At 42.8% G+C, this 25,762-nt stretch overlaps 1 protein-coding gene across 1 annotated transcript in view; it reads right to left on the bottom strand.

Annotated features, from left to right (window-relative positions):
- Nucleotides 1-326: 326 nt before the first annotated feature.
- The window catches only part of LOC126235341 (insulin-like growth factor-binding protein complex acid labile subunit), a 60,142-nt gene continuing 34,706 nt past the window's right edge, over nt 327-25,762 (bottom strand). The window contains exons 3-4 of the mRNA XM_049944063.1: nt 23,756-25,057; nt 327-731 (exon numbers count right to left, since the gene is read on the bottom strand). Coding sequence (XP_049800020.1) covers nt 327-731; nt 23,756-25,057 — 1,707 coding nt within the window. The remainder of the gene's footprint in view (nt 732-23,755; nt 25,058-25,762) is intronic.

Here is a 25,762-nt window from a genome sequence, read left to right as displayed (position 1 = left end):
GATAAATTTGACAATGCGCTGCCCTCACGCTGTGCATTTCAGTCGAGAACTCAAACCAATGCTTTACGTACATTGCATGAAGGACAAATGTTCTTTCTTTTGGGCTGTAAAAGAACTAAGGCGATATATTTTACCATCTGTGTGTAAAGCCGACAAAGCTCTTGTTTAACAGGCCGTACAAGTATCTCGCTACAGTCTAGCTGGTGTACTTACTCCACGGCACTCTAAGTGTCCCTTGAATATCTAATACTAATCCTAAAGCTAGCACCACTGACGGCTAGTGAGAGAGATGAAGAAAGTAGTCTGTCGATGCTGTAAGCTGCAGGCTACGTCCTGAGGCTCGCCGGTGGAGACGTAGGAGTGCCCCGCACTGAGTGTGGCTGGCTGTAGAACCAGGACCACGAGCCAGAGCGCAGAGCAGGGCTCTCGGCAGTGTCGGGCCTCCTGAAGACGATGGGCGACGTGGGAGCCGAAACGTCGGGCTCTTGGTCCGGCGGCTGGAACTGGCGCAGCGCGTCGGTCAGCCCGGTGGGGCGGCCCTCCTCCAGCGCCCACCAGGAGGAGACGCGCCTCTGGGCAGCCTCCAGCTGCCGCTGCCGCCCCCGCCGCCTACGCAGCTTCACCTGCTGCCTTCGACGGCAGTGGCTCAGGCAGAGCGCGGTTCCCAGCACCGCGTTAGCAACCAGCAGCACCGCAGCCACGACGCACGTCACGACCAGAATCGCCATGCGCTGTCGAAGGAAACTCTGATAAACTGCTGAAAATGGAGTTCATTGTCTGGACTTCAAAAACAACACACTGTACGAGGGCCGCTCCGAAACAAACGTACAATATTGTTCAAGAACCCAACTTTTGTTCTACATCTCATAAAGGAACCACTTGGAGGGACACTTTCATTTCTAGTATACAACACGATACACACATAAAGCCACCACCCAATCAAAACATTTTTCACATAGCTGGATTCTAATTTCCATTTACGTTAGGCAGATGGTAAAAGAGTAATTTGTTCATATTAATACGTAAAAATATGATGTAAAATTGTTTCAAAATAGAGGACTGCAACATTAAAAACACGTCAAACATATTTTATCATCAGCTATCGTCATTTTAAGCAGCATGCGATTTTTTTACCGTACCCATCGCTTTCTCCTTAAATCTTATCTGCAGTGGTGATCTTCCTCCACTCATTCTTTCGAGTTAATTATGTTCAGGTCTTACTCACATGCCAAATTTTGAAATCTATCGGCTCTTGCATTTCTTTATTGCTCTTACAAGCGTCATCCCTGTTACTCATATGCGACTTTCCTGAAGTTTACTTACAAGTTACGATTCACTTCCGTAAACAAGCATTGAAACTGCACATTGTGTCATAAAATTTCAATCTTGTTTTTTAGACGTCTTTTCTACGTATATTCCCAAACTTCCGTAATTTTTCTCTATGTCTTCCTCATACTCATATTTTACAGTTTTTAAAAAACAACCGTAATAGTAAATTTATTATTATCTCTACAAATTTCATGATCACTTATTACACTTGTAATCTCAAGCATCAGAATAATGAAAGACACATAAAATTGTCTTTGCTTGCAGAGATCGAATTCAAACATATTTGTGTAAGTAAATACGTCGCTAACATATTTGCGTTTTCGACGCGCTTTCAGCAGTTGTTAGACGAGTTTTGTAACACGTGGTTGAAGATGGTGTGTCGTGAGCCGATGTGTTATAAAGGCGGACATGTTCATATACGAGGGCTCTCCACAATGTGCATTACGTTTTGGAATTAAAAATAAATAAAGTATTGGAAAATTTTTTTATTACATACAGATGAAAGCCACACTTAAATACTACTTTTCTACATAGTTGCCATTTAAGTTAAGGCACTTATCGTAGCAGTGGACGAGCTTGGAAATTCCTTCGTCGTAAAATTCGGCCGCCTGCGCCTTCAACCACGTGGTTAATCAGTAACCCGGTAGAAATACGATTTTTTTTTGGATTTCCTGGAAAGGGGCACTACAATAAACTCTCAAAGGTATTGCCAAACTCTGCACTACCTCAGAAGAGCAATACAAAACAAGCGCAGGGGAAAGTTGGGCTCGAAGATCTTGCTGATTCACGACAACGCCCGGGCCCACACGGCAAATGCCACTCGTGAAGTTCTCGAATCTTTTAAGTGGGAGTTGTTTCCTCATCCGCCGTACAGTCCCGACCTGGCACCGAGCGACTTCCACTTATTCCCAGCAATGAAGAACTGGTTGGCTATGCAGCGTTTTGATGACGACGCACAGCTTCAAGAAGGGGTAACCACGTGGTTGAAGGCGCAGGCGGCCGAATTTTACGACGAAGGAATTTCCAAGCTCGTCCATCGCTACGATAAGTGCCTTAATATAAATGGCAACTATGTAGAAAAGTAGTATTGAAGTGTGGCTTTGATCTGTATATAATAAAAAAATTTCCAATACTTTATTTATTTTTAATTCCAAAACGTAATGTACTTTGTGGATAGCCCTCGTACAAGTACCTGTAATCCAAGATTTTGTGCGTTATTGCTTGTTCTTTAAGGCGAAGAATTAATGGATGGAAATACTTATGAGAAAAAAATTCCCAGCGAATTATTTCTAAAGTCAATGCATAACGCCAGTTACCATCTTGGATTTCTCCTCTTTAAGCATGAACTTACTTTTAGACGTTCTGTGCCGTGAGAAACATCGAGAGAACCATCAAGGAGAGAAAAAGATAAGTAAGAAACAATGTTATAAGTTCGTGAATTATTGTACCTCACAATGCCTATTGAATCTCTTTTATTTCCTACAAGAATTGGGAATTAGTTACGCAAAGCAAACCGCTGTTTCCAAGTGAGACTTATCGGTAATTTTCAAGTATATTTCTTTACCCCCCTCCATAAAGGTAAGTTAGAATCTTTTGGATTACGGACGTCACGGAAACATTCTTCCCGCTTGTATTAAAGTTTAATAGAACGTGCTTCCGCAAGTTGTGCTGACGTAGCACTCCGTTCAGATGGCTGCTGTGCTTCATGTTCATCTGAAGCAACACGCTATGTTGGACTTCGTGTGTTCTGACAACAAGACAGAGAGAAACGTTAACAAGAGATTGGGCAAGGTGTATAGGGATGACGCGGTTTATCGCAGCAGAGCTAATCGTTGCGCAAGCTGATTACCTGGTAAGAATGAACGAGCTGTCGATCCGAGTGCGAGTTACAGGAGTGTGTGCGGAATATTGAGAGAATTGAAGTTGAAAAGGTCAGAGCCAGATGAGTTCCAAGAACGTTGACTGATGCCCACAAAGAATCACTGAAGACAGAGCACAGAGAACTTTTGGAACAATACGGCAATTCTGGAGATGACTTTTTTACGAAAATTGTGACGGAAGATGAAACTCGGTTTCATCACTCTGAATGGGAGACGAAAAGGCAAGCGATGTAATGGCGTAATGAAAACTCGACGAAGAACAAGTAATTCAAAACTGCATTATCAGTAGTAAAAGTGACGGCTACTGTGTGTGTTTTTTTTATATATTTTTTATTTAGAAGGAACCGCCATCGATTCTGACGCATGAGGCAACCCTTAACAAACGTAATGCTCGAATGTGTCGCATTCTACATCATCAGCAAACACATGATGTTTTACTGTTGCATGATAATGATCACTATATGTCAATGAGAAGCCCCCCCCCCCACCCCCCACCCAGACATCACACAGTTTGGGTGGACAACCTATAGTCCTCACCTGACGCTGTGTGATTATCACCTCTTCCGTAAACTGGAGAAATTCCTTCGTGGAACGAGATTTGAAGATAACTCCATTGTGAAGTCCGCAGAACAGTGCCTCAGACGAACTGCTACTGACTTCTATCACTCAGGAATACAGGCTTTAGATCCACTATGATGAAGGGCATACTGTAAAAATATCAGATCTGTGGGAAATAAATTGTCTGTTAAAAACAATGTGCTTTTGTGCTGGAGTGACTGTCGTAATGTATCATTCCGCGGCTGTGTTTGTGTGCTGTTCCTGTAGCTATTCGACAGGCTCAGTTTCCAGGAGAAGGTGACTTTCTTAAACCTGGAATTAACGGCAGATTGCATTTCTGCAAAACATACTACCTTCATCGCAAGACATCCTATTTTCATTACCTCAGAATTGACATATCTTTACCGCAAAATATTAGAAATCACTACCACAACTACAAAGAAACAACAGCTTACTTTTGAAACTGGCAGTGCAGCAGACTGCTTGGGTTAAAGTTTTTAGGGAACAAATTACGAATGCCGTTCCACAAGCATTATTAGGCTGATACAGCTTTTGGAAACAATGAAAAAAAAAAAAAAACTTCGACATACCGTTAAGTAGTATACGTATGTAGCGTGTAAATCTGATAGAAGTGTCATGGTGAAACGTAAAATGTCCCATCCGCTTATATAGTATGCATATTAATACACATAAATTGCAGAGTTTGTTCACAAGTGAAACAATGCTATATACTATTTTGCAGGCCTACGAAGAAGAACCCTTCGTCTCGATTGTTAAAATATGTAAACTTTTGAACTGCTCTAATGCTTTCTTTGCATTACGAGAGTGGTGGGCATCTGTTTCCTTCGGACTGTGCACAACGATAAACGAAAATTAGTTGTCTCCTGTTTGTGTTTTTCATAAGTAATTAGCTTAAATAATTCTGCTCGTATTATTTTACTGGGCTGTGAAGTTTGTTCTTCATACGCTTTTCTTTTGAAATAACTGCGGGTAACATGTGATTGAAAAACCCCTTATCAGAGGTGTCTCTTCATTGCACAATTTCACTCATTTCCGCAATAATTGCTACACAATTGTCCATGCACCACCACGAAATGTTACTCATCCTCATTTTACGTTGTTTCCTGTATTTAAATTTGTCCTTAATAGTACAGTCCACGCCACGATTTGTAGTAGTTTTTATGAAGTCCGTTCTTTAAACGCTTAAAGCAACAAGAAAAAGATAAATGCATATCTCTACCACTGTCGAGACATCGTTCCCACTACTTACGTACCCAATATACCACCTAACACAACGTTGTGTGGCCCCATCTACAGTAATTTTCGCCTGTGGCCATAAAATCAACACAAAATCTTCGATCTAGAGCCATCCACAAGCAGCAAAACTCATGTATGCAGCATGGGATAGTATAACGCACAGCTGCAAATCTTACGTGGTATGTAATTAGGAATTTAATGAAGCGATATCGCAAATTTCTCTTTTGCCATAATGAAAAAGTGTTTCTGCGGCAAAGAAAATTAATTTTTGAGGAATTTCTTTTCTGTTTTCGCGCATTTTCTGGAATTAATGAATGGGGCTTTCCTGAAACCTACTTAATGAATATAGGTCCAAGCATAAGAGGCAAAATGACGTCGACCTGATTTCCGCATTATGACCGGTGTTGTCCAAAACCGACTACAGATAAGTTCTGGCAGGAAGCAATACCTTCCGAAGTGCTATAAGTGTGAGAACGAAATGACCAGCGAAAATGTATACATTCTGTTCACGATTGTGATTGGCTGGAAGGCCTAAATGTTAAATGATTTCGTAGACCGGTTAGGAGTTTGCGGAATCTTGGGGTGGAATGGCAGTCTTCGTGGAATGTAGGAGTCATGTGCCTTCTGAGATGCACTGTATTTCAGATATTGGGAGAAGATGATCGTTCATGATCAAATTATTTCTGACAGTAAGGAAAATTAACGGAATAACTTAGTTGTAACAGTGCCCACAGCCCCGATGAACTTCTTGAAAGAAAAAAGTTACCTGCATTGGCTATTCTTTAATTGCATTTCATTTTTATTTTGCGTCCTACACGTTCGCCAGTGGAGCCATTTTCAAGTGAAATGCATAACTCATTACGTACAAATGTTTTGGGTTACATTCATTTTCATGGGTAGTCAGTGTTTGGCTGGGGTTGTAAACTGTAGCCATGATATTCGGTACAGTACAAACAGCAGCACACAACTAGGTCATTTTACATTGCACAGTCGAAACTTCATAGTACGCAAAATAAAAATAACATGGAAATAAATAATAACCGCTGCAGGATACGTATTTCCTCAAAACAGTTGAGAGAATTGGAAAGAACATTGCCGTGGGCGTACGTAGATTACTACTGAGAGAGGATGAGTCAGTCTCTCACTTTTCTCCATCACAGTCTCGTCACCTGTTTTCATCTGTACCAAAGTAGTATAACTTCTGTGTATGATAAATCCATCAATGTCTATTCAGTGTTAGATAATTTTAGATTGCGTTTTTTTTTGTCATCTCTCCAGCATGTATAGTTTGTCCCAGTATTTGAATCAATAACCTCGTGCCATAACTCTTATAAAATATTAATCCCATGTTGATATATTAATCACCAAATAACAGTTGACTAGCTTAATGACAGAGCCATCATTTCATTAATATTTTTCAGCACTAAAGCCCATGTGGATTCTGATAAATGTGATCACCTCAAATGCAGGTTAACAACAACGAACACAGTCAAAAGAAAAACTCGGTTTAGCAGACGCGTGGACCAGGTAGTCAGGTGGAAGGCTTACTAGCTGTCAGGCAAACTCATAGTCACAGTAGCCTTTCAACACATACCATAAGTCCAGTGTAGTTTTGCATGGTTAAGCCCTATCCGGTTTTCTAGGCTAGCGCTGTCGTTTAGCGACTGTGCACTCGCTCAGCAACCAGAGACCTCAAATTAGGTTGCGGAGTCAAGTAGCTAACTGGACAGGGTGTTTAATCAACGAGACGGACTTAATTATAGTATGTATGCGTTTCCATGAAAATCTGAGTGTGGTGTTTTCATGTGGCTGGCTCCCATTGTTTAACGTGTTCCTGTTTTATTGTTGACTACCTTGCTCTGTAACACTAAGGCTAAATGGTGGATTGTGTAAATAATTTCTCGTTCTTGGGTTATGTTTATGAATTGTATTGTTTTTTTTTCAGGTTGTAATGGTTTCTGACAGCAGACATCATAAGAGAATAAATGTATTGCGGGGCTGTTGGCTGTATGCCAAACTGTTCATAGAGCTGAAACTTCCTGGCAGATTAAAACTGTGTGCCCGACCGAGTGAAAATCTCATTCTGTTCATAGAGCTATCCACATATTATCCTTATTACTCGTTTATGTGCGACAAAGACATATTTCGTCAATGACGAGCCACCCTAGAATATTGTGTCACAAGATATTATCCAGTATTATTCATAAAGAGAAAATTGCAGAGCTTAGACATTTAGAAAGACCGGTAACACAAGACTTCTGGTGCAGCTTTTTATCTACACAAACAGCTAAGAATGTAGAATATTATGTTTCATTTACTGATTTACCATCATGCAATATTTCTTATGGTGTGGTCACTCCTTGTGCAGTATACTGCAAATATTGAGTTTTAACTAAACTCAGTTGTCAAGCTACGGCCGCAAAACAGCAGACAATCAATGAAGAGAGCACTGAAGATTTTCCTGTAAGCGAGCGTGTTTTGGTGTGTCTAAACAACGTGAATTTGTCCGACTAAGCTGCTGATGTACTAAGCTCTGGTTGCTGTGTTACGCTGCACTTGTTGACGTGTTCCGACGTGTCTGTACATTGGGAACTATCAAAAGAATTAGCCTTCATATTTCATTATTAATAAAATTGGTACCTAACAGCGTCAAAAGTCGACTATTTTACTGCACTGATTTTACTGCAGTACAGTTTATCAGCTTAACAAATCAATGACGCTACGGCTCTTCTGACGAAGATGATCTCCTAGTCAAGCTTTACCGGTAACAAAAATTCACGGTTAACATTTCCATGCACAAAAATTTATAATCTACATAGTTTTGACTTTTCGTCTAATGTAATCAGTTGCTGCCTATTGAGCTTAACCAGTCTTATGTGGGACAAGACAATTTCAAAGCATAAACTACAGGGCGCTCGTCGCACATTGGATGTCGTTTTATGACCCTGGTTAGAAATCAGTCCATACCGGACCTATGGTTATCTGTAATATTTTTCTTGAATCGACGACCCTTTCTTTCCTCTGATCTTATTACCAAATTATTTTTACAAACTTCAACCATTCTGGAGTAGCTTGGGTCAGCAACTTCCGTCAATCTGTAGAATGAAAGACCAGTCCAAGTTGCAAATTTTTACCTTTTATTCATTCGATGACTAGTTTCGGGCCGAGACACGTTTTCGAATCATTATAACATAGCTGAAATTGGCATTTCCGAAGATGTCAAAAATATGCAATAAATATTTACAGTGCATACAGATATGTATGTATATATTGATTGCTCATTTTTGATATATTCGGAAATGCCATTTTCAGCTATGTTATGATCATTTGAAAATGCGTCTCGGCCCGAAACTAGTCACCCAATACAAAAAAGTAAAAGTTTGCAACTCGGACTTGTTTTTCGCTCTACAAATTGTTTTTCTTCGTGCTATAATGTGGATGTATGCTTTATCTCCGTCAGTTTTCCGTGTACGTGGCTGGCGACAGGTGTGATTAGGTTTGGCAATACGCTTCTAAAACAAAAAAGAGATGGTTGAACAGAAATTTAAAGTGAAGTAGCACGTGATAGGAAAACATGAAAACCTGTGAGGCTATGTTGCCAGCATGTCGTCCAGTTTGGAAGCCACGAACTTGGATGCAACTCATAGTTTTCAAAGGGTACGGGGGTCACATAACATATCAAACAGATAGGAGATCAGAAGGAAACAATAATGGTACGTTTAATTTGGGCATAACTTCATTTATTCTCGAAGTATGACTGATGTTTCTTATTTACAGGTGATGTGAAAGCTGATGGTAACACTTCTCGAACGCACTAAGAACGTACCGATATCAGGATAATGGAGCACTCGTGTTACTGCAGAGAATTTCAACGGACGACTCCGAGACACACCACCCAACACCCACAGTGCGGTGGTTAAGCTTCCTGCGGGATCCCGTGAAACTGCCACTGTCGTAGACATACCTCAAACTGGACGATCGGAAACGGCTACGCATGAAGCAACACCGACAGCTGTTCTGGCATCGTTCACTATCAGTCTCATTATGAGTCCAAAACGTCCTATTCGCCGCATCTCGCAGGGAACTGCAGTCAGTCGTTTTTCAGTAAGAGAATATCGGTCTTACAGTAATGACACATTTACAGCATCTCACTGAGGACCGGCCAGATCATTGGGTTCAAACAGCAGAGTGAGTGACACGTAAGGTGGACCAAAATCGTCATTTTTCTATGATGTATTGCCTGCGGATGAAGGTTATAACAACGGAGGCTTTTTTTTTTTTTTTTTTTTTTTTTTTTTTTTTTTTTTTTTTTACGGGTTTCATTCGTCCCGCCACGATTCCCTCTCCTGTACCAAACACCTCATCTCAGAGTAGCACTTGCAACCTGCGTCCTTAATTATTTGCTGGATGTACTCCACTTTTTGTCTTCCTCTACAGTTTTTACTCTCTACAGCTCCCTCTAATACCACGGAAGTCATTCCCTGATATCTTAAAAGATGTCATACCATTCTGTCCCTTCTTCGGCTCAGCGTCCTCCATACATTCGTTTCCTCGCCGATTCTGGCGAGAACCTCCTCTTTCCTTACCTTATCAGTCCACCCAATTTTCAATAGTCTTCCGTAGCACCACATCTCAAATGTTTCGATTCTCTTCTGCTCTAGTTCCCACAGTCCACGTTTCACTGTTGTACAATGCTGGACCCCAAACGTACATTCTCAGAAATTTCTTCCTCAAATTAAGGCCTTTTTTTGATACTAGTAGACTTTTCCTGGCCAGGAATGTACTTTTTTGTCAAAGCCAGTCTTCTTTTAATATCCTCCTTGTTCCTTCCATCATGGCTTATTTCACTGCACGGATAGCATAATTCCTTAAATTCTGCCACTTCTTATGGCAATTCTGATGTGGAGTGTCTTGCTGTGCTCATCTATGGCACCTCTAATTGCTTTCTTCGATTTAATCTCAATCCATATTCTGTTCCACGGATTCGGTAATTCTTTTTCATTTTTACTGAGGTTGGCTATGTCATCAGTGAATCTTTTTATTAATATTCTTTTACCTTGAATTTTGATGCCACTTTTGAACGTTTCATTTATTTCCGTCGATGTATAAATTGAACTGTAGGGCTGGGAGACTAGATCCCTTTATCCTCTTTTCAATCCCAGCACTTCGTTCTTGGTCCTTCAGTCTGACTGTTCTCTCTTGATTCTTGTACATATTCTATATTACCTGTCTTTCGCTATAGCTTACCTCTATTTTTCTCAGAATTTCGAACATCTTGCAGCAATTTACATTATCGAACGATTTTTCCAGGTCGAAAATCCATGAACATATCTCAATTTTTCTTCAGTCGTTCTTGCATTGTCAGACGCAACGTCAGAGCTGCCCTTCTGGTTCCTTTACCTTCCCTAAGGCCAAACACGTCGTCATCTGTCTTCAGTTTTATTTTCCGTTCTTCTGTATATTATTGATGTCGGCAACTGGGCTGTGTGAGATGCTAAGATGATAGTGCGATAACTCTCGCACTTGTCGGCACTTGCTGTTTTCGGAATTGTATGGATGATGTTTTTCGGCAAGTCTGTTGGTATATCGGCAGTATCATGCATTGTACAGACCAATTAGAATAGCCGTTTTGTTGACATTTCCCCCAACGATTTTAGGTATTACGTTGATACGTCATCCTTCCCTTCTGTCATATTTGATCTTAAGTAATCCAAAGTTCTTTTAAATTCTGACTCAGGTTCTAGGCGCGCAGTCCGGAACCGCGCGACTGCTACGGTCGCAGGTTCGAATCCTGCCTCGGGCATGGATGTGTGTGATGTCCTTAGGTTAGTTAGGTTTAACTAGTTCTAAGTTCTAGGGGACTGATGACCTAAGATGTTAAGTCCCATAGTGCTCAGAGCCATTTGAACCATTAAATTCTGACTCTGACACTGGATCCCCTATCTCTTCTATATCAACTTCTCTTTCTTCTTCTATCACGGCGTCACACAACATAATTCTTCCCCCTTCAATGTACTCTTTTCACTTATCCGCTCTCTCCTCTGCATTTAACAGTGGCATTCGCATTGCACTCTTAAGGTCACCACCCTTGCTTTTAATTTCACCGAAGGTGTGTTTGACTTAGATGTATGCTAATTAGTCCTTCCGACAAACAATTTTTTTCAATTTTTTCATATTTTTCATGCAGGCATTTCCCCTTAGTTTTCCTGTACTTCGTATTTATTTCGTTCCTAAATGACTTTTATTTCTGTATTCCTGAATTTGCCTTAAAATTTTTGTACTTTTTTCTTTCATCTGTGTCCCACTTCCTTGCGTGCTGATTCTTCTGATTAGTCTGTTTAACTTCACCCTAGTCTTAATGATTACTAAATTGTGATCTGAGTCTATATCTGCTTCTGGGCGTGCCTTACAATTCAGCATCTGATTTCGGAATCTCGGCCTCACCATGATGTAATCTAACCGGAATATTGCCGTGTCACACTGCCTTTTTCAAGTATGCCTCCTCCTCTTGTGATTCTTGAACAGAATATTCGCTTTTACAAGATAAAATTTAATTCAGAACTGAGCTAGTTTTTCACCTGTCTAACTGCTTCTACGAAGTCCGTATTCTCCCTACTTATTTCCCTAGAACCGCATTCCAATCCAACGCGACTATTAGATTTTCATCTCCCTTTACATAATGAATCACCTGTTAAAAACTGTCGCAGTACAACACGCCCGGTGCTCTTTGCTACACAGCTGCCATTCCTATCTAGGGAAGGCACTATTAGGGGCAGCGTCATCAAATGGCTCTAAGCACTATTGGACATAAGATCTGAGGACATCAGACCCCTAGACGTAGAACTACTTATACCTTTAAACGTCTCTGTGGGGTCGTTTCATAAGACGCTTGTCTCACTTGATTCTGTGCATCCTATTCTATCTACCGCCTGATTGCGGTTTAATTTATTAACTCTCACTCTGAGCAATCAAACTAAGGGTTATTAAATGATATTATGTTTAATTTTTTTGTGTTGCATAGGAAATCATGACCTATATTTGTTACGTTTTTCCCTTCACCCTACCCCATGTGTGCGTGAATGTGGCTGAATGAGTGTTTTTACGTGTGGCTTCGGGTTTCTTTTGTGGGGGACGCTGAGTTGGTTGTCGTCTGCTAGGAGCAGGATTCCAGTACCTGGACAGAAAGGTTCACCCCTTTTAGTCTGTGGTTGGTTTGTCTGTCAGGTTGGTAGCGGAAGCCTACCCCTCTTGTAGCCTCCGTTGCACCGGTACTTAGGCGAAGGACACTCTGCCGCTAGCGGTTGGAGAGTACCGTTCGTAGCTCTTAGAGAAGGTTTCTGCTGATTGGAAGTAGGTCGAATTAGAACTTCCCCATGTTAAACACATAGAATATTTAAGTAATTCAGCTTAACTGAAGCGTGCGTAGCTATGTACACTCCTGGAAATTGAAATAAGAACACCGTGAATTCATTGTCCCAGGAAGGGGAAACTTTATTGACACATTCCTGGGGTCAGATACATCACATGATCACACTGACAGAACCACAGGCACATAGACACAGGCAACAGAGCATGCACAATGTCGGCACTAGTACAGTGTATATCCACCTTTCGCAGCAATGCAGGCTGCTATTCTCCCATGGAGACGATCGTAGAGATGCTGGATGTAGTCCTGTGGAACGGCTTGCCATGCCATTTCCACCTGGCGCCTCAGTTGGACCAGCGTTCGTGCTGGACGTGCAGACCGCGTGAGACGACGCTTCATCCAGTCCCAAACATGCTCAATGGGGGACAGATCCGGAGATCTTGCTGGCCAGGGTAGTTGACTTACACCTTCTAGAGCACGTTGGGTGGCACGGGATACATGCGGACGTGCATTGTCCTGTTGGAACAGCAAGTTCCCTTGCCGGTCTAGGAATGGTAGAACGATGGGTTCGATGACGGTTTGGATGTACCGTGCACTATTCAGTGTCCCCTCGACGATCACCAGTGGTGTACGGCCAGTGTAGGAGATCGCTCCCCACACCATGATGCCGGGTGTTGGCCCTGTGTGCCTCGGTCGTATGGAGTCCTGATTGTGGCGCTCACCTACACGGCGCCAAACACGCATACGACCATCATTGGCACCAAGGCAGAAGCGACTCTCATCGCTGAAGACGACACGTCTCCATTCGTCCCTCCATTCACGCCTGTCGCGACACCACTGGAGGCGGGCTGCACGATGTTGGGGCGTGAGCGGAAGACGGCCTAACGGTGTGCGGGACCGTAGCCCAGCTTCATGGAGACGGTTGCGAATGGTCCTCGCCGATACCACAGGAGCAACAGTGTCCCTAATTTGCTGGGAAGTGGCGGTGCGGTCCCCTACGGCACTGTGTAGGATCCTACGGTCTTGGCGTGCATCCGTGCGTCGCTGCGGTCCGGTCCCAGGTCGACGGGCACGTGCACCTTCCGCCGACCACTGGCGACAACATCGATGTACTGTGGAGACCTCACGCCCCACGTGTTGAGCAATTCGGCGGTACGTCCACCCGGCCTCCCGCATGCCCACTATACGCCCTCGCTCAAAGTCCGTCAACTGCACATACGGTTCACGTCCACGCTGTCGCGGCATGCTACCAGTGTTAAAGACTGCGATGGAGCTCCGTATGCCACGGCAAACTGGCTGACACTGACGGCGGCGGTGCACAAATGCTGCGCAGCTAGCGCCATTCGACGGCCAACACCGCGGTTCCTGGTGTGTCCGCTGTGCCGTGCGTGTGATCATTGCTTGTACAGCCCTCTCGCAGTGTCCGGAGCAAGTATGGTGGGTCTGACACACCGGTGTCAATGTGTTCCTTTTTCCATTTCCAGGAGTGTATTTTCTGAATGTGGCATAATTATTTTGTTAAAAAAAATCGGCCATGATGGTGATTGAAATTAAAAGTGCGAAAGTTGCTTTGTTCCTTTCGGACATCATGGTGTGGAATTTCTAGCAGTGAATATGTTTAGGAAAAGCTAGTCAGTATAACATCGGTTGAACGTGAGAATAATAGTGTTTTCGTGTGAATGTGATTTTTATTATTCTTATTTTCAATGTTTTCGTGGAAGATGCTATAGCTTCTTTTTGCTCGTCTTGTACGTCGCGTGTGGTAATCGATGACCCTTCTGGTCTACTACTGCACTGCAGTAGGTTTTCATATTACCAGTTTAATTGTTTCATGTGTAATTTCAGTAAAATATCAGTTTTTCGTGCGCATAGAGGAAATGTTTGTAACAGTTTGTTTCTGAACGGACCATGTGTAAGCTGAAACGGTTGGGGGAGTTTCTGCCTTGCCGAGTTAATTTTATTTCGTGGCGGCAAAAAATCATTCTTGTATTGCACCATTAAAATTTCCTACATTTGTGCTTGGTTTACTGTCTAATTTCTGATCAGTTAACTCGTAATCAAGTTTACCACGTGCTGAAGTTCGGCCGTTCGTAAGCGGCAGGTGCGGTTTCCATGCCATATATCTACTCTACAAAAACTTTCCGAATCGGGTAAACCTCTTTCCAAGCTAGTGCATGAGCATAATGGTGATAGGTATCTCTCTGAACTATTTCAGTCGTTGGTATGTAGACGGAATGATTGAAAGATTATGTCCCACTTCTCTTTTGTGTGTTTTTTTCCCTTTTTAATTGAGCTATTCTACCATTGTTTTGGCGAATAATTTAGTTAAATTTTTATTCATGCACCAGTCATGTGTATTCATAAGATGTGCATCAAATTCAGTCATGAAATAAATGTGCTACGTTAAAGACAAATTCTGCGTCCTTTATCCTTTTCATTGATGCCACTTTTCAAATTAATATTCTATTCCCCGATTTCCTTTAAAGTTAATCTGCTTGCTTGGGATGAACAAAAATGGGAGGCAAAATCAAAGTGAACGGCGTACTGTCTCAAAATTAAGGAATTCACATGTAATTAAACAAGGTCACTGATGTACGACATACAATGCTGTTCATGTTGTTAGTTCCTTTAAAAAAATTGCATTCTTATAATTAAATTCTTAATTTAATTAGACCGATAATTTCCAGTTCGGTATTTCTTAATTGTTAGGAAGGACTTGGGCTGGTGGCGACCCTGTCATTTTTAAATTTATATCCATCTTTTTGATTTGCAACTCCTTGTGAGGTGGTTTAACCAGAAATTGCGCAAAAGGGTTGCATCTCCATTATTCTTGGTGCGTAACGTGTGTCGAGCCTTGGCCAGGATCCGTTTACAGTTCTACATACATACTTTACAACCTAACTAACCTAAGGACATCACACACATCCATGTCCGAGGCAGGATTCGAACCTGTGACCGTAGCAGCAGCGCGGTTCCGGACTGAAGCGCCTAGACCCGCTCGGCCACAGCGGCCGGAGCAGCACCATCATCTGTATGAGTTTGTTTTCATACAGTGCTTCACTAAACTCTTGGTGCCGGTGATTCTCTATTATCTGACTGGTACAATCGGTAGGGTGCTCATTGGAGAGAGCAGAGTTATTTCTGTATCCATACGATTCTAGTCAGTGCTAGACTACTGATTACTGCGTAAATGCTACATTTGGTTATAGAATCACCCCTGGTTCTGAGCACGCGTATTAGTTACTCAGTGCGTCTGTGCTATAGTAATTCACTGAACCGAGTTTCGTTACTGTATCTACTGCTAGGTGATGTGAGCATGTAAAGGGTCCAGTCTCATTAATGTGATCACCGGCTGTGTTCCACCTCAGTGTGCAATAACCACTCAAAGACGACAAGGGGGCAGCACTGGCAGTGGAGGCCATGTAAAGGGTGCACTCGTAGTCGTTATGCGGAAACGGAGGGACTTATCTGACGTCCAAAGGTGCATGCATGATCATTGGTTTTCGGCTCAAGACTGGAGGCATTTCCGAAACGGATAAGTTTGTAAAACATTCTCACCTGGCCGTGGTTCAACTATACCGGGCATGGCAAAATGGGGGTAAACGAAACCGGTGTCTAGGCAACTATGGTGCACAATGGACCATAGGTGACAGGAGTGAACAACGGCAGTCGAGATGGGTACAGGCGAACAGACGTGGAACCTCTGAGCAGCTGACCGACCAGATGTACCAAGAGGTTGCCGCTCATGGGCCTCCAAAGCACGCGCCTGGTTCACGTAGCCAAGCTGACTACAATTCATCGGCGACGAAGGTTTGAATTCATATGCCTGTACCACATTCGGATGTTCACTGAGTGGCAGCAGGTGACTGTTTCAGACGAGCCACGTTTTAAGCCATCGAACAGATGGCATACGACGTGAAACGGATGAAAACAAACACCTTGCAGCATTCGTCGGAAGGGCCCAGATGGGAGAAGGAAGCGTTATGGTCTGGAGAATGTTTTCGTGGCATTCCGTGGGCGATCTCGTCATTCTGGAAAGCGCAGTGAATCATCACAAGTATGCATTTATCACTGGGGACCATGTCCATCCATACATGCAGGGTTGTTTTTTTCCCCCTTGGTACGATAGCATCTACTTGCAGCATAATGCAAAGTGCCACTCAGCTCACAGTGTACGTGCGTGGATCGAGGAGCACTGCGCTGATTGCCCTCACCAATCTCCCCGGATTTAAATCCAATCGAATCTGTGGGACCACCTCGATCAGGCTGTTGGTGCCGTCGATCCTCGAAGGAGAAACGTAGAACACTTCGCCACGGTACCAGAGTCGGCATGGCTCCATATCCCTGTCAGAACTTCACTGACTCTCTTCCTGCATTTCCGCCCTGTAAAATATGGTTATTAAGGCTTTTGACAGATGGTCGCATTAATATGACTGGGCAGTGTATAAATTAAACGAACCCTTGAGACATTTTCCTCTAGAGCTCTTGTATTACAGCATTGGCTTTCTTTTGGATGATTCTGTGGAAGGTTCACTTTTCTTTGCAATGTTTTTGACAGAAGTTCGCTTTGAATACGAGGTTTACACTATTTTCAGAAGTTTTTGTAAGCATTTAGTCGCTTTGGAGTAATTTCAAATTGTGTCGATATCTTGAAATGCCTTGTGATATTGCTAATTGACTGTAACTGTGTTACCGGCCAGACTGTGTGCACCATTATTTGGAGCTAGCTTTCATGTAAGAGTTGTTACAGTTGTAGCAGCACTGTACGTAGTTCTCTGGCCACGTACAGTAAGTTTAAATCGAGTCTACTATGCTTTTTATAATTTTTTTAATAGTACTTATTTTTGTTGGCAGCCTCAGTGAAATTTTATTTCTCCAATGTTTTAACATTATGTATAGCATCTTCTGAACATTTATGTAACGCTTTGATATTTTGATCTGATTGATAGACTTTTTGGGCCTTCCTTCGTTCTAGGTACACAGCTTCGCAGTTGTTAAGTAAAGACGTGCTGCCGTTTCAGGACGGGACAGTTACACCTTTCTTTTGGCATGTTGGCGCTCATCTCATTACTTGCTAGCTGGGCGGGAATACCTGGATATACAGTTTCCCCGGAGGTCGATAGGTTGATGACGTCCGGCAGAGTGGCAGCGGCGTCAACTCGATTTAAGTCGATTAGATTTCCGTCTGTGGTGCATGTGAAGGTTGTCTACAGGTGAGGATCCATGAAGGAGGATGGAGGTTTTCATCGGGCTCATGAACTTCCCAAAGAAATTTTAATAGCAGTATTTACATGTTTACGTAGATCAGTTTCCAAATTTCGTACATAACTTTTGGAGAATAAAGAAGTAATCGTGAATGCAGACTTCGATTGTGTAGATTACGACATTATCGCTTTCTTGAGAGTTTGTTACTATTATAGTTGTTAAATTAATTACATCACATGCCTTTCTGCAATGTTTGAATAAACGACTTCCGAAGCTTATTATTTTTTCTGAATTGCATTTGTCATGACTCTATTCTGAGGAAATGTACCATTCAGCCACTTAAACAATTATCATTATTACTTTAAACCTTTTATAGTAATTGTTGTCATAAAAATGTTACATTTTCGTTATTATCATTATTACAATTTTGCGCTCTGTGGCTCATTAAAAGTAACAGTGACAGTTATATCTGAGGGTGCTGGTGGGCGGCGGGGGAGGGGGGGAAGGGGGACAGGGGGGAGAGGAAAAAGTAACAAAACTTATAATAACTTCTCGCAACCAAATGTCTGATGGTGCATGCGATGAAGATCATATAGATAGGATTCTTGATGCTTGCCACGTATGTGTTAAGTAAAGTCGATGAGGGATGGATTAGGCAAACAATGAAAACTAACAATGCGCTGGACAACAGGTGGAGTACATGCTGTAGCCTTTGTATGTTAACAGCAGCATTTGCCTCTTTCTGAACAAAATTCGACATAACGCGAGCGTAAATAATACTATCCTCAAATGGAGGCACGTTTCTTTTTCTAGTGTAATTTTAAATTTGCCACCATGTTGGCAAAATAACCTCACAGGTACCACTCTCCTCCAATATCGTACTACGCTATCTGATACACGTATTTAAACACCGGTATGTAACGCAGAATTGGCTACTAACGGTCCCGAGAGGTATATCTCCCACTATAAAACGAAATGGAGAGCATTGTGTTGTGAGCATAGAAACAGTAACAGTTGAATGTGTCTATGAGAAGAGCTCTGTGGCCACGAATGTAGGCTGTTTAGTGAATGTCATCTGAGTAACTAAGCCATCACGAATATTTCAGCCCTTCTAAAGCTCCCCAAGGATGATTGTGATTTAAGTGGAAACGCAAAGGAACAATCACAGCTGAACGATGACCACCAGACTTCATGCACTGGCGTACAGGGCATTACGGTAGGTGGTTGTAAGGAAATCGCATATAATCATCGGAAGTAATCAATTGAGACTTGCAAAGTGATATCAGTAGTCCAGCTAGCACAATGACTGTGCACAGAGAATTTAAAAAAATGAGGTATAACGGTATAACAGCTTCTCATAAGTCACATATTTCTGTAGTCAGTCAAAGCGACGCCATTGGACAATGGGTGACTGGAAACGAATGATTTTGACGGATGAATCACCCTATAGGCTGTGGCAATCCGATGGAAGGACTTGGGTTTGGCGAATGCCTGGAAAATCCGCCATCATGTGAAGTAGTAAATGTGAAATACGGAAGAGGTGGTGTTACTGCGTGGACGTGTTTTCCGTGGGTAATGTGTGGTCCCCGTATGGCGATCAAGAAAACGCAAACTGGGGAAGGATATGAACACATTTTAGAGCATTGTGCACTGCATACAATAGAGGTACAGTTCGGAGACGATGAAACAGCAAGACAATGCACCCTCCCACAAAGCAACAAATTTGAGGCAATGGTTTGTGGACTACAACATTTATGAGATGGCTGGCCTGGCCAGAGTTCCGGTATGAAAACAGCAGAGCTCCTCTGAGTCACAACGTCGACTTCGCTCCAGACCCCAAAGCCCAACATCACAAACCTCTCTGATTTCGGTACTCGAGGAAGAATGGTCCGCCTTCCCTCCACAGACATTCAGACACCTCACTGAAAGCGTCCCCAGCAGAGTTCAAGCCATTACATAGGTGAAATGTGGACACATCCCATATTAGGAATCCGCACACTTTTGATCGGGTAGTGTAATTGACTTTACATTTCTGTTGAGTCGCTGGTTTCAGTTTTAGAAGTGTGGTTTTTGAAAATATTATTGGAGAAATCCGCGAGCACAGTATAATCAAATGGTTCAAAAAGCTCTGAGCGCTATGGGACTTAATATCTGAGGTCATCAGTTCCCTAGAACTTTGAACTACTTAAACCTAACTAACCTAAAGGACATCACACACATCCATGCCCGAGGCAGGATTCGAACCTGCGACCGTAGCTGTCGCGCGGTTCCAGACTGTAGCGCCTAGAACCGCTCGGCCACCCCGGCCGGCATAGTATAATCATTGAAATTAATTATAACCCTCTAGATCGCGAGGCACGTTTACTGAAAGGTGGTTGTCTTAGACCACCACATAATCATCTTCCGATCTACAACTATATAGATGAACAAGGGCTGTGCATAAAGCAGGGAACCGAAATTTATCCAACCCAACAGCGGCAGGAACACTACTACCAGTTTTTACAATAGCAACAGTAAACAAACGTTACCATGACTGAAGGTATCATTCTTAACAATACTAAAATTTAAATTACGGCCAACAAATACACATGGGCCGTCAACTCCTTTTTAGCGACTCTTGCTCTGGTGCATTATCACGATAATGCGCACGTCGATGACGTCCGTAGCGTGGCATAGCTCAGTAGCTCCATTCAATGCAGTTGGCTGCAACGTGCACAGCTATTCTCCCTCAATACTGTTGTAAGTCTGAAGACGGTCATGCGATGATCGAAACGATTCACCTTCCAATAAACGTGCTTGCAATCTAGAATGCTATAACTAATTTCAAAGACTAGAAGTGTGGTGCCTCATCTATCGGCCACCTGTATGCTGCAAGTGACGAAACGTAAAATTATTTAAAACCAGTCTTGATCGCAGCCGATGTTAACTTCGGACCGGTTTCGGCCATTTAATTACTGGCCATCATCAGTTTGCACTGTAATAACAAAAGTAAAAGTGCAATATTTCATAAAGTAGTCAGTGATGTAAAAGTATACTCTAAAACGGTGTATCATTACCCATCTGCATGACGGCGATGGCCCCTGAGCCGCTGTGGAGTCATCATTCACTGCAACTGACGGGTAAGCAGCCACGAGTTATATAAGGTAGAGAGAGGGCGCTTCAGAGCCTAAGGTATCGCCGTAAGCCAATGGGGAACGACTTCCATATCGTTTTGGGTCTTCATTTTTTAAATATTTATCTTTCAAATTTAACTAATCAAGAAACGAGTTTATATTCATTTATGTTTTATAATCTGTGTTATAGCCAACCTGGTAAAATACATTAAAAGTTAGTGTAATTCGTTAACTGAGGTCCAGAGGGACGTCTGGAGGAAATAATTAGCACTGTAAGATCGCTAATTCTATAGCTACTGCTATTTATTCGTAATAAAACCAAATGTATGGCGTATTGATTTATTTGTATTAGTATTCAATCATTTAAAGCCTTAAAAAACACTAGGAAAAACTAAATGCATCGTTGAATATGTGTGCCATCTCTTGGTCGCTGTAATAACGTATTAGGGCACCGTTTTCATGGATACATCGAGGTTGATATTTCTGTCAGTCGTGGAAGATGTACTTGTATAAGACTGGAGCGCCCACTCTCTACCCTATATAATTCGTCGGTGCTTACCCATCAGTATCAGTTCCAGTGAGTGATGACTCCAAAGACGGTCAGGCGCCATCGCTATCATCCAGATGGATAATGATGCATCGTTTTAAAGTATACTTTTACATCATTGACTAGTCTATGTAATATTGCACTTTGACTCACTTTTACTTTTGTTAGGCCGAAACCTATCAGAAGTTAACACCGGCTGTGATCACGACAGCTTTTAAGGGGAGTTGGAACGCCCTATCCCGAAAATGTTAAATTTAGTGACTTGGCTTCCCTGGATTTCAGGATCCCCAGTAGCCGTTGATAATAAACTTTTACAGAACATTAAACTGTATGATCTGAGTTTACTGAAGTACAATAATTGCATTTCACCCACTGCATTCGGAAATACAATTTTTTAATTACACTGTTAAAATTATGCGTAATTGTTTTGTACGTTAGCCTAAATAATTTTAATTATAAACAACATGATGTTCTTCTTTTAGTTCAGTAGACTCAGGATATGTATGTTAGTACTTCCTGAAAATTTGGATACTCTACTCCAAGCAGTTTCTGAGACTTAGGGAAAAATGCAACAGAAAATGCAAATTTTCAGGAATGGTTCCTAAAGTTTCGAAAGACTGTAACTCACTTAATATATGTTAATTTTTTATTTTTAATCACTCAGGAGCACCCTACACCATACTGTATATCATCCTCTTGATCTTTTTCCAAGTTTTTTCTTCTTTTATTCTTTCTGGACTCCTTAGTGGCCAACTGTGCTGCATACACTGCTTTATCAGTGAGAACCTTGTCCATCCATTCAAGTTCTGGTGATGCAATTTGCTCCAGAATTAATTTCCATATGCTGTAGCCCTTTCATCCCGCCAATGTTGCCATAATTAAAAGCAATAACAGCATCACTGACCCCCACTTTAGTGTCTTCATTCCAACAAAAACATGTTTTGCTAAGCGAGTCCATATAAGATTATTGAACGACTCACTTTTGAGTCTTACCATACAGACACTTCCTCAGTAATTCAGTATTTGCCAGGTCTCTGTAAATAGGTTTTATGATATCCATGACTGCATCTGGGATGGAATGTTTATGGCTGTATGAGCTGTTTGAACTCTGGACATTACGGTAATTGCACCACGAATCAGGTCCAGGAGGGCAAAGATGGTGTGCTGGTTTTTCATCAACTGACAGTCTGTGGAAGAATGTAGCCCATACTGCCTGCTTCATTTTCAACAAATCCTCAGTATTATTTCTAACGGCCGCCCCACAATACTGCTGTAGTTCATCAAACATTTTGTCTGTCAGCATGCCTCTTATAGTTTTACCATCAGAAAGTTTCTAGCCTCTCAGACTTTGTTTCAACTTCCTCAACCTGGTGTCCATCATCTTCTGGACATGACCTTTGTAACACAGCAATCCACAGCCTTCCATATAAAAAATTACTGATTTTATTAGATCTTGAAGTAATGCAGGTAAAAATTTTAACATTTTATATATATATATATATATATATTTGACACACATGCTTGGAGTGACATGGGGTTTTATTAGAACCAAAAAAATTACAAAAGTTCAAAAAATGTCCGATAGATGGCGCTTCATCTGATCAGAATAGCGATAATTAGCATAACAAAGTAAGACGGAGCAAAGATGATATTCTTTACGGGAAATGCTCAATATGTGCACCATCATTCCTCAACAATAGCTGTAGTCGAGGAATAATGTTGCGAACAGCACTGTAAAGCATGTCCGGAGTTATGGTGAAGCTTTGACGTCGGATGTTGTCTTTCAGTATCCCTAGAGATGTCGGTCGATCATTATACACTTGCGACTTCAGGTAACCCCAAAGCCAATAATCGCACGGACTGAGGTTTGGGGGTGGGAGAGCAGTTCTAGGCGCTACAGTCTGGAACTGCGCGACCGCTACGGTCGCAGGTTCTTATCCTGCCACGGGCATGGATGTGTGTGATGTCCTCAGGTTAGTTAGCTTTAAGTAGTTCTAAGTTGTAGGGGACTGATGACCTCAGAAGTTAAGTCCCATGGTGCTCAGAGCCATTTGAAACTTTTTTGAGGTCTGGGGACCTGGGACACGAAGCATGACGAAAGTGGCGGCTTAGCACACGATCATCACCAAACGACGAGCATCTGTCGGATATTTTGTGGACTTTTTTTTTTTTTTTTGGTTCTAATAAAACTCCATGTCATTCCAAGCATGTGTGTCAATTTTTGTCTCTCTATCTACATTATTCCGTGGTTTATTAAGTTTTCAAATTTATACTGACTTTTTGATCACCCGGTATATTTAATTTTATTATATAATACAATATATATAATATTTTATTATACATATAATTTTATTCGGAAAATTGCAAATTTTATAAAGAAATAAAAATCCGAAAATGTGAAAAAAAATTTCCGTTCCAACTCCCCTTAAGTAATTTTATGACTATAAAGATCGCTGTTCTCCAACAATGTTTCATAAAGTTACGACGGAATGAAACTCACGGCAATCTGTGGGTCCATGAGACACTCCGGGTCAGACGGACAGGTGAGGCCGATGTCCGCCAGCCACGGAGGCGGCTGGGCGCCACATACGCAGCGCGGGCCGAGGCGCAGCTCGGCGGCGGTGGCCCAGTGGCGCAGGCACCGTGCGACTGCCGGCTCCAGCCGGTGCAGCGCGTTGCCCGCCACGTCGAGGCGGCAGAGCGCCGGCAGGCGGGCCGCCAGCGACCGCCACTGGTCTGCGCGCAGCTCCGCCAGCGCGTTGAGCGACGCGTCCAGCTGCTGCAGCGCGGGCAACGGCGGCAGGGCAGACACGAGCGCCGGCGTGGCCAGCAGGTTCCCCCTCAGCGACAGCATCCGCAGGCGCCGCAGCGGCGCCAGCGCCTCCGCCGCCAGGCTCTCCAGCCGGTTGTACGACAGGTCCAGCACCGACAGCCTCCCCAGCGCCTCGAAAGCGTTCGCGCTGATCCAGTTTATCCTGTTCCGCGACACGTTCAGCTCCCGCAAATTACCTAGACCTTTAAACGAACTGCTGAAAAGCCTCGTGACGCTATTGTTGGCGAGATTCAGAGAGTAAAGATTCGACAGCATGTAGAACGGGGAACGCGTGATGTTTTCAATTTTATTGCTGTTCAGGTCGAGGACCTGGAGCTTCGTCAGATGATTGAAAGTTCTAGTTTCCACGCTGAACAGCTCATTGTTAGACAGCGAAAGCTTGTTCAGCTGTGTGAATTCGTCGAAAGCTTGATATCCGAATTGTTTGACACCACTGCCTTCGATACTTAGCGAAACCAAATCCCGCAGAAGGCGAAGGAGCCCAAAGTCGTAAACAGAGAGCGACAAGTGCTTGAGCTGCAGCATCATTATGAAGGAATTGGTGCTGAACTGCAGCAGGGGGTTGCCCCTCACGTCCAACAGTCGTAAGTTCGTGAGCTTACTAAAGACAGAGGCACTCAGGTGCCGAATCATATTGTCCTTGAGGTACAAGTACCTCAGCGATCTCGAGGCTGTTGTGAGAGATGCAGGTAGAGCCTCCAGTCTGTTAGAGTCCAGAACGAGCGATACGAGGTTGCCGTTGGCCTCGAAGACATCTGGCGGCAGCGCAGTGAGTTGGTTCCTGCGTAGTGAGAGGTGCTCCAGCCTGGAAACGGGCCGGAACGCTCCAGGAGCTACTATTCGCAGCAAGTTGTGCTCGAGATCCACCAGCCGCAGACCGGGTGCACCAGCAAGGGTCGAATTCAGTAGTGAATGCAGCCGGCATCGCTTCAGGCGAAGCAGTCGCAACTGGGGTAAGTTTGGCACGTCCTGTGGACAGGCGTACCACTTCATTCACTTCAACCTCACTGTCAATGGCACATTATTAATAAATTCATTAAATATGGGGGTGGGGGATTAGAGTACAAGTGGTACAAGGGACATTTCATACGAAAACAATCTAAGCACACTTTTGTAAAGCTAAAGGGTGGATCTCTTCACAGGAAAAGAACTACCAATGGTTGCCCGCATAGTTTTGCACTCTTTGATCATAGAATTCAGGTTCTAAGCCAATGATTGAGCTGCATTTAGAATACAACTAGCACAAGTAAAATGGCGGACGAAAGGATACTTACTGCTATATTTAATGAAGCTTCAGATTTGCATTCTTTGAAGTAGTGCAGTAGCCTACCTTGTATGCTTTTTACTTATAGTAATATTTAATGCATTCTTAATGAGGCCCTGTCCTGAAACTGTTGCTACACATCTTGACGCAAAACCGGCATATTGACGTTACAGATCACTTGCTCCTTGAACCTGGCCATACGTACATGGAATGTGGTAGTGCAAAGAGACATATGAATGGAAGCAGTGAAGAAGGTCAGCCTAAAGTTTTCCGTTGTGGGAATGAAAACAGAAGACTTTCTTTCAATTAAAGCTATGGATGCCATAGCAGAGAATAAGGTTTTTAAAGACAATCAAGAAAACAGAATACAATGATAGAATATTTGTAGGATCAGAATCAGCAGGGAAAAT

This window comes from Schistocerca nitens, chromosome 2, assembly GCF_023898315.1.
Source record: "Schistocerca nitens isolate TAMUIC-IGC-003100 chromosome 2, iqSchNite1.1, whole genome shotgun sequence".
In the NCBI taxonomy this organism is placed as follows: Eukaryota; Metazoa; Arthropoda; class Insecta; order Orthoptera; family Acrididae; genus Schistocerca; species Schistocerca nitens.
Note: the sequence above shows the minus strand (reverse complement) of the source record. Positions and strands in the feature narration are given on the sequence as shown.